The 10,028-nt window shown below is 42.6% G+C and overlaps 2 protein-coding genes across 3 annotated transcripts; both read right to left on the reverse strand.

Moving 5' to 3' along the window:
- Positions 1 to 267: 267 nt before the first annotated feature.
- LOC108880687 (uncharacterized) lies at positions 268 to 5,339 on the reverse strand. Its single transcript, XM_018672322.2, has 3 exons — positions 3,682 to 5,339; positions 1,784 to 2,629; positions 268 to 1,184 (listed from the first exon to the last, which is right to left on the reverse strand). Exons 1-3 carry the CDS (start codon positions 3,997 to 3,999, stop codon positions 669 to 671), a joined length of 1,680 nt encoding a protein of 559 aa, XP_018527838.1. The 5' UTR covers positions 4,000 to 5,339; the 3' UTR covers positions 268 to 668.
- A 95-nt stretch (positions 5,340 to 5,434) lies between these two features.
- On the reverse strand, positions 5,435 to 8,855 carry ino80e (INO80 complex subunit E). 2 transcript variants are annotated; one of them, XM_018672352.2, is made up of 8 exons: positions 8,796 to 8,855; positions 8,387 to 8,469; positions 8,228 to 8,298; positions 8,084 to 8,136; positions 7,855 to 7,936; positions 7,225 to 7,342; positions 6,793 to 6,891; positions 5,435 to 6,282 (listed from the first exon to the last, which is right to left on the reverse strand). In XM_018672352.2, exons 1-8 carry the CDS (start codon positions 8,821 to 8,823, stop codon positions 6,076 to 6,078), a joined length of 741 nt encoding a protein of 246 aa, XP_018527868.1. In that variant the 5' UTR covers positions 8,824 to 8,855; the 3' UTR covers positions 5,435 to 6,075. The 2 variants fall into 2 exon arrangements, with proteins under 2 accessions (XP_018527868.1, XP_018527869.1); XM_018672353.2 differs by lacking the exon at positions 8,796 to 8,855 and adding an exon at positions 8,559 to 8,753.
- Between the last annotated feature and the right edge of the window lie 1,173 nt (positions 8,856 to 10,028).

The following is a 10,028-nucleotide window of genomic DNA, read 5'->3' on the forward strand; positions in this document are numbered from 1 at the left end:
CTGAAGTGGGAAATGAGTCATTACAGCCTGTGACCATGGAGTCTGAAGTCAAGGAATGTTTTCCATAAAGCACTTACTGATAACTCTTAAAGCTGTTATGTCAGTGTGTGCTTATATAGCTTCTGACAATCATTTATACATGTATCTTCTCTGTGGTAGAGATGGTGTAAATAATTAGGAAGGAGTTCGCGAAGCTACAAAAATATGGACACCACTGGATCAGAGGAATATTCAAGGATGAGAACAAACAAAGAAGGAAACTGTGGATGTTACAATAGCAAGCCAGCAATCTATTTTATTCTAATGTACACACGCAAAAAATATGACTATATATGTGTGTATATATATTTATATCTGTATAATATGAGTAGTCTTGAACAATTACATCCAAAAGCAGTGTGCACAGTGTTTTTTTAAATCACAGTTGGGTCAAATACAGTAGATTATCTGAGCAGTCAGCTTTCCACAGTGAAGTGTAAGACCTACAGAAATTTGAAATTCACATGTGGGCATACTTCTATAATAACTAAGGCATATCAAATGACATCAGCTTCAAATAGTTTTTTCACACTCCCACGTGCTGAAGAAATTTACAAGCCAAAGCTGGAGAAAACATTTGGAAATGTTTGTTCCTGATGGCCTGATCTGGGGTCTGGTCCTCTCCTCCCTCACTCTGACTCCTGCCCAAATACCTCTCTCATGGCACCAGTGAGCACATCCACCATCGCAATTATAAAACCCCCTCCCAGCCTAAACACACTACTCACTCCATTTGCACTTCTCCACACCAGCTTCCCCAGCCCTCCACCTACAGCTTTGGCCTGACCGCCCATCTCTGACATCACTGTTCCTACGTAACCCTCGCTTTGCTCCCACAGCTGCCCTCCAAAGAACTTGGTCACCCACCAGGCATTATCCAGTGCAACACCAAACACCCCCACCGTGTCACCTGCCAGGGTCCCCACGCCGGTGACCCCAATATGGCAGCTACTAATCAGGGCCTCCAGCATGGACGAGGTACAGTAGTAGGCGCTGGAGAAGCAGCCTTCCCCGAGGCCCAGCACCATTTCTGCAGCCGAGCGCATATAAGACAAGAGGTCAGAGGTCAGGAGGTAGAACAGGGAGAAGGTATCTCCAGGCAGGGCAGACAGAACTCCAAGGTCTTCCTGAAGAATATAGGTCACCTGAATCAAGATAAACCAAATGTCATTCTTTAAAGTCAGATTAAAAGATGTGAACGATGAAATGACAGACAGACCTGAGGGAATGTAGTGAATTTAGAGTCAACACCTCTCACTGAACACACCTCATTCCAGACTGCTCCTCCCAGACTGGAATGAGGTGATTTATTAAACCACTCTGAAGCTGTGGTTAAAATGTCAAACTGACAACAGTAAACTAACATCTCAGTGAACTCTGTCATGAACTTTTTGGAAAAATATTCTCTTGTTAGCCAAAAACGACTCAAATGAATAAACAAGAAGATTTGGCTGCTGAGGCCTATTGTTGCAATTGTGTTTCCTCATGCCTTTTGTAAATTCATTAAGTACCCCCTCGGTTATTTTAAATGTGATCAATTTACCCTGAGTATGTCATTAGGCTTGGACTTGAACACCACAGGTTTATAACAAACAGGGGTGTAGCAGGGACATCTTGGCCATTTTTGACCACTCTTTTTACAAAATGTGTCTCCCGTGAATCCCTTAGCCTTCTGGAAGTGCTGGTGTACTTTCTTTAAGTTTAAATAAAATAAAAGTCTAAAAAGTTCAGCAAATTGTATCACCTGTTCAGGTAACTGTGTGACGGTCGAGAACACAGGGCGCAGTGGAGCTTTAAGAATGGACATGGTGGTGGAGAGGATGTAGACCAGAGTGCTGCTGGAATTTGAGTCTGTTTCTTGTTCATCCACGGTCTCGTAGTCAGCTGAAGACTCAGGAGACTCTGATCTGACAGCTGCTGAACGCTTCACATCACCCTGCTCCTCGCTGCTACTGCTGCTGCTGCTGCTCTCTGATTTCACTGCATCTGCTGAAGTTTCCTGAGCAACTTCATCAGCTTCCTCTGGCTGAGCATCAAGAGTAGCCTCCTCTTCTGTGTCTTGACTGGCAGCATCTGAATCCACGCCTGTATCGCCTGCATCTTCACCAGGATCATCTGCAACCATCTCTTCTATATTTTCAGGTTGCCCCCCACTGCGAAGACCTCCTGCAACTCCAAGAGTCTCCGCAGCCCCTCCACAGCCTTCAGAAAACAGGTCTGCCACCCCCAGCACCTCCTCCAGCTCCTCCATGCTCACTTGCCTCTCCTCCTCTTCTGTCTCTCTGATTAACCCCATGCTGAAGCTGCCCTTCCCCTCTGGGACAGTGCAGCACACTGCAGACCACAGCGGCTTCGTCTGACACTCCTCATCTCCATCCTCAGCGGCCCCGAGACCTCCCGCCCCCGTCAGGATGTAGAGATCGCCCCCTAAAGCGCTGCACTGGGGACTGATGCTTGACTGAACCAGTGTTGTGACTGTTGAGTCCCAGTGTTGAAGAGGGGAGTCTGTGGGCGAGACAGGATGAGCTGGATCCCCGCCTCCTCTGAGGAGAGCTGGTACTGCTAATTTAATGCTGTCTTCTTCTTCTGTCTAGGAGAAAAAATAATCACAACCAATTGTTAAGGCGTGAGTGCATTAGTATGTATACAAGTCTACACCAGTTATAATCTACTGTATTTAACTGATAATTTTTAAATACTTTTTTTGGTCATATTAAACGAGTCTGTATGACATAAAACATGGTTCCTATATTACTGTAAATGTATAAAACAACAAAAAACCTGTATTTTGGTTTTGTTGGCCACTCACAAATGCACTTATGTTGTAGTAAATTAACTGTTTACAGTGTTTAGCCCAGTGGTGGAAGACATACTCAGAAATTTTACTTAACTAAAAGTACCAATGCAACAACCAAAAAACTGTATGCTACATGACAAGCAAAAGGCCTGTATTCAAAATCCAACTTAAGTAAAAGTACAGAAGTATATACATTGTATACATTTAGGTAGTTTAGTTCCTGACTCAGGAGTTGAACAAGGGGCCCAAGAATAACAAGATAAATCTGGAGTGGTGGTGAGAAAATTCAAAAATTCCTATCTTTTTTTGGACTTTTCTATAATTGTTTATTTTTTTGTGAAAAAAGGGCACCAAACAGTTACTAAACTCAAACTATCTGAGAGATCTAGAGGGGAAATGACTCATTGGTGGAACTGTTAACAACTCATAATCATCATAGGCTCTAACCAGACACTACATTTTTGGAAGAGGTCACAATCCAAACATCCTGGTAACAACTGGTTTACTCTTTAATGTCTGATTTTAAATCATTAACTTCATGTTTATCATGTTTGTAATGCAAAATGTTAACCTGAAAAAGTAGCTAGTAATTATAGCTGTCAGATAAATGTAGTGGAGTATAAGTTTAAAGTAACATAAGATGGAAATATTCAAGTTTTAGTGCCTCAAAACTATATTTAAGTGCAGTACTTGAGTAAACATGCTTAGTTACTTTATAACACTGGTTTACTGCTTGCATGCTGGTGCAACAATCTGTGCTTTTATACTGTACACTTCATTTCTCAAATTCCATTATTCAAAAACAGACAGTACCACTTTAAACAGCATGACAGATGCGTCCTTACCACTAGCTCTTCCCCCTCCTCTCCCTCTCTCTCTGACCATCCATGGCTGAGATGGAAGGCAGAGTAGACAGCTGTGTCACAGGTTGGTTTGGACAGAGTGGCAAAAGCTTGTCCCCCGGGCAGTCTGTGGCAGAGTGGGCGCAGCGGCGGCCCCGTGGAGGCTCCCTGAGGAGGCGTCTGTCTGTAGAAGCAGTGACTGCAGAGGGTGAAGCCTGGCTCTGAGTCGTCCTCAGCTGGAAGAGACAGGCCAGGGCCCAGCACTGCCAGCAGCCAGATAGCAGCAGCAGCAGCTGCGCTGACAGCAGCAGGACACAGCATGGTGGTAGTGAGCTCAGCAAATACCCCCTCCCCTCTCTCACACTCACTCCCTCACACAGAGCGAGAGGGAGAGGCTTATAAATTATCCAGCAGTTTCCGTATATAGATGGAAAAAGATAAGGCTGGCCAAAGCTGGCTGCTGATCTCTTGTTGTTTTTCCTCACCCACTCCTTGTTCTCTCCTCCAGTTTGTCTCCAACCATGTCTGTCTTCTTTTAATGTCAGCTGTACCCTGAGAGAGTGAATCTGTGTTGCAGGCACAATCTTGCTTACTCCTTCATTTCCCTTTCCCTGACAACCTCGCCCCCTCTGTCAGTTCCACCCTCTCTGACTCTCCCTCTGGCTGTACCTCCACTTCACCCCTCCCTCTTACAACACTCTCTATGGTTACACCTTTAACTCCCGTTGCTGTTAGGTACACAAACTAAGCCCACACCCACTAAAAGCTGTCAATTACCTGTAGGTCTGCATTCCCAAATAATGGTTTCTATACAGGGTTAAGTCTCTTGATTGGCGCACTCCATTATTCTTGGTGAAGCACATACCTGAAAGTGCTGACTCTAACTTATGAAATGTCACCAAACCAAGCAGAACTTCTCACTTGAAACTCCAGGTAAAATGTGAGGAGCTGAGCTCTAAAATTAACAACCTCTGCTCATGAAATCCTCATTAAAGTCTAATCTTGACAGTGTCACAGTCATGGGTCATTGTCTCACCCAGAGTGCAGCGATTCTTGAAATCTAACTTCCCATTACCAAACACTCCCTTTCATGGATTTGCAGCTCACCCTCACCTTAAGATCAGAAACATGCCCGTTGAGACATGACGTTGGCACTGACTGCTCTTTACAAAATCATTATGTAGCACAAACAGCAATTGGTATTGTAATCCCATAACCCAGTCTTGTGCATGTGTAGAGAGCGAACAGAAAAATATCAGGAAGAGGTGGAACCCAGCCAGGCTGCCTTCATGTTGCTTAAGAGTTATGGCAAACATGAGCCAAATGTACCCTCGGGCTTCTGTCAAGAGTGGTATCAGGATTCCTTTGCAGAGAGGTCAAGCAAAGAAAATCATGTGCAATAAACAACATGAACTGGGTTTATATTAGCTGCCATCATTCATAAGAATAAGAATTTAAGTTGTCAGTGCATACATCTCGCATACAATGCATACCTCAGTGAGTGTAGCTGTGGAATGAGAGTTTTAGGGTGTGAAGTTTTGGGTGGGGCATCCAGCCTTTCCATAGGGTGTGTTTATGCTTTCACCACTTTTTGAACATCCACAATGGTCCAATAAGAAATATTTGTAGGAAAAACACACAATACTACAAACCAGCTGTTTCAGGCAAAATGGCCTCTGCAGCATGTTGTCAAAAGAATCTGTAAATGAAACCCGACCAACCACTTAACTAAACAAAAATCCTCAGTCATCTAAAATGACCTGTTACATTTTATTCTCTGAAGCACACAATTAGATGGATACAAAAATAATATATAATGCAAGGAAACCTTTTTTATGACATTTTGATGAAAAAGCATAACATAGTTCAAATGACAAGTGCCAAAACTTCCTATAACAAGCGAACAAAACTCAACAGTTTTAACCTCCCAAAGATCTCTGGCACACTAACTCAGCTTTAGTGGACTACAGTACTTGAACAATACCAAGTCTGTCATGGTGGTTGGACGAGGCAAGACAAATAACAAACACTCTTTCTTTGAAGGACACACCCAGTTGTGGTCACAGTTGTGCATTGCTAGACTTAAAACAAAAAATGATCAGCAGGCAGCTTGTATCCAATCGTCACAGTGGCAGTAGATTTTTCTTAAAAGCTTACAAACTGCAATTTTAACATAATATACAAAACCACGTTATGTGTTTCACAGCGATACTGCTGTTAAGCAAAAGTCCACAGGGGGGAGCTTGACCCCCTTTTGAAAATGTGGAATGAGCTGCTGAATACAGAAATACATTCAGTCGTATTCTGTCTCTTACTCCTGCACACGCACACACACACACACACACACAGAACCCCTTCATCCCCTGATTATAAATACATCTAAACACACACTCATGCTCACTCATTAGGGATGTCAATGACCAGTTCAGCCTCGTCTCCCTCCCCTCTGTCTTCATCTCCTCTGTCGCTGTCTCCATCACTCTCCCCCTCCTCCTCCGCTGCATCTCCACTGAGCATCTGCCTGGGAACCCAGCTGAAGGGGCCACTGGCTGTTTGAGGGGCTGAGGGGGCTGATGAGTAATTTGCTGCCATTGGGGCAACAACCTGAGGAGGTCAGAATGAAGCAAACATGTTAGGAACGACAGAGAGAAGGATGGAAATATGGTGCAGGACAGAGGGGTGTGGATGGATGGCTGCATTGCATCAGTTGGGACAAAGCATGCAGCATTTATATGAACTTATGGACATACTCCAGAGGGTCATTTCAGCAGTGCCAAAAACGCTTAGGGGACTGAATTTATGCGTCTTGAAATGTCATTTTTATAGGGTACAGTGAATAAAGAGCAATAAAACACTGATCAGAAGTGGTTATATTAAAACCTGTACAATTACCAATACAAAGTTTTTGCACTCAAGGAGACAGCCTTAAACATAAAAGCACATATTTTTTGCTTCCTTGTAATTAGGCATATATATATTGTGACCAAAATATAACCTACTGGAAATGGTCTACTCTACAATCCACATTCATGTTCAGGATCTGAGATGTTAGCAGTGTATCTATATTACTATCACCATCTCTCAGTATCTCATTTTTTTGTTTTCCTCTCTCACCTTCCCCGTAGTCTCTTTCTTGTTTTTTGGCGCCTTTGTTTTTCTCTCTTTCTTCATTCGTTCAGCTGGGGGAGCCAAATACTCTGGTGGGAAGGGCATCTGCCCAACACACACGCAGGCCCCAGTTTTGCCAAATGACCACACAAACACACATGCACACAGGCATAGGGAATTTACAAGAAAGACAGATGCCGAGAAACACAAAAAACATACACAGAAGAATGAACAATGCAAAGACAGTGAAGCCGTTACAGACGTCAAACATAAAACAAAGGAAGAGATAAAACACTTATGAATAAAATGACAAAACAAATTATATAAATAATGCCAAATTAAAACAGGGATTATGTTTGCTGATGAGGAGATGACAATGGCAGCAATGTTACTGTTGCTGGCTGCACTAAAATGTAAGAAATGGAGACAGAAACTCACAGTGTTGAGGTAAGGTCCAGAGCCTGATGACTGCAGGGGATTAACACCAGGACGGGACAGCAGGGAGAGATGAGGAGAGGATGATGAAGGAAGACATGCCCCAGGACTACTTCTTCGCCTGAAAAGAGCAGATGAGAAATAAAGAGAAACTCACTGACTCATTGAGCATTCAGAGCGTGAAATTTTTTTTGGTCCACATTTGGTTCAATAGGCCACATGAAGCCAGCAAAATTTTAAAATGCATTATTTTCTCAGTTTTGGCCTTCTGTTATTCATGGTCAACAAAGAGTTCAAAAATGAAAATTCAGTTACTTCTATTGACTAAAGTGTCAGTTCTGTTAGGTAAATGCAATTAATGGATCTCCATTAGAGGCCTTTTGACCCTTTTAGCCAGTCTCTTCAAATACTCCATATTTTTAAAGTACAAGTAGGATACTCTGCTGAGCATTGTACCAGAACTGAATTATATTTACAACAATGTGTTGAATTTGTCAGTATGTATACTGCACACTCATTTTCATGTGATGTAGTACAAGAGATCCATGGAAGTTCTACATAATGCTACTCAAGAGTTACCCTGAGGCGGGGTGGACTAATGTCTGAATCTTAAGTTAAAATGCCCACACGTACTTCTTTGCTCCGTCTCGTTCTCTTTCTCTTTCCCTGGGGCCTTCACCCTCACTGTTTTCTGAAGAGACTGTTGCTTCTGAATCTGGGAGAGAAGGCAGAAGAACCTGATCTAGCTGCATGGTGGATACAAAGCTTAGTACAACACATACTAAAGGAACAAGTATATGCAATAGTGGCTTTATGACAAGAAAATGTGTTTATTCACAATGACATGAGTTTTGATTCCTACCTGAGGAGTCTTCATCTACTCTCTCATACTGTAGCAGTCTGTCCAGAAGGAAGCTAGAAAATGTGGATGAGACTGTTATTTACTGCAGGCAGACAGTGTTGTTTAACATCCACACATTTTTATGTACACACAGTGTTTAATCACCTTTTGTCCCTAGAAACTTTAAGAAGTTTTCTCTGTGCTCTCCTCAGCTCCTCCTGGAAACATTCCTGTTCCTGAAAAAGGAAGCCAAACGGTTCAAGCAAGGCGACAGGAAACAGTTTGTGTAAATATATATAAAATCATACGAACGAATATACTCACATAAACGAGAAATTTTAGTTTTCTCTTCAGATTTTTGTATTTCCGCTTGTAGTCAACTTCGACGTCCGCTTGACCGTTCATTTCTGAAACACGGCACACAATTAACCAGAGACACCTGCCGTCAACCAACACTTGTAGTCATCTATATTTACATTAAAGCTAAGTTACATACCGCGGTCTGTTTGTGGGAAAAACACAACAATACGACTCTTGTGTTACAAACTACTGTACTGCATGCTAAACTTAGCTAAGCTACAGGGATACGTTCGCGTACAGAGCTAAGTCGCTAAAGATATAAAGCTGCTGGTTTCACAGAGCTCTTACAATTTACACCAAGATTTATCTCAAATGTGCAGGCGTGATTTCAATGAATTACAAAGCTACTTCAAGTGTGAAAAGCCACCGTTACCTCTTGTTTGAGCCTGTCTGTGCGACATGCTCTTGTTTACTGTCGTGACGTCAATTTCATGCGTCGCGGTGGGCGGAGCATTTTCATTTATTTATTTTCATATCTAAATATGTAAGTACAGAGAAAAATACTAAAGTACGCATTTTTACGTGTTGATTCGATGTTAATTTCTATTTTGTGTCATCTAATACTAACAAAGGGTCTTTATGACTGACGATCAGATCTCTTATTTTTCTTGTATATTTTCGATATACTTTTTTTCTTTTTTTGCTGTTATGTATGTGTGTATATGTGTGTTTGTAGTAATACTGTAATAAATAGCTATATTTCTGTATGCCAATACAAAAAAGTTTAATTCCCATGCTGTGAACATTATCAGCCACCAATATTATCAGATTGTAAAAACTGAATCCTGTCAAATTCAATTCCGAAACAAACTAAAACACAATTTTAATGGCCAACACTGATTCACAGATGCAGGAACTGCTGCGCATGCTTCCGTGACTTCATGCAGTGGGCCTCTGTGTTTTATTGAATCACCCTGTCAGTGTCCCCTCCACCTGCCGCATACTGTAGTGCACTGAGTATGCAGCCCAACCTTAGCTCAGCACAGTCACTTGCCAGGACCCAGCACCATGAATTATAGATGAGGAACATTTGCAGAGATGAGTAATGCTGCTTCCCTGCACGTACCCACAATCAGACCCCCCCTGTGTGTGCAAGGGGGTGGGGGGCAGAGAGATAGAGAGGAAGAGATATAAAAAGTTTAGATAGTTTAGATAGGTGGACAGACTAAAGGCTGTTTTAAAAAAGAAAAAGAGGCTTGTGGTTGTGCAGTGGGATGCAGATCTACTCTTGGAAGAAAAGAGAGCAGAAATGCTGACTGTCCATTTAGAGACTGTGCCCCCCTTTCTGACAACATGAAACCCTGCAGGGTATAGATAGCTAAACAGCATCCTTCGATGCAGCTATCAAAGCAGGCACTTTAATAGCTCATACTTTCCACACTGGATCCTCTCACACCTCCAGACATTAGAGAGTGACCTTGCAAAAATAAACATGTATTGTCTCCCTTCCAGGCAAAACAACTGCCGATATGAAACACAATATCTGACTGACTGGCTGCCTCTGTCCGCCGCCAGATTCTTCTTTGTTTCCAAAGACACTGGCAGACAAAAATAGACCCCTCTGTGTCTGCTGCCATAAATTGCTGCTGCCAGCCACCCAGCCAGC

Source organism: Lates calcarifer, linkage group LG15, assembly GCF_001640805.2.
Source record: "Lates calcarifer isolate ASB-BC8 linkage group LG15, TLL_Latcal_v3, whole genome shotgun sequence".
In the NCBI taxonomy this organism is placed as follows: Eukaryota; Metazoa; Chordata; class Actinopteri; family Centropomidae; genus Lates; species Lates calcarifer.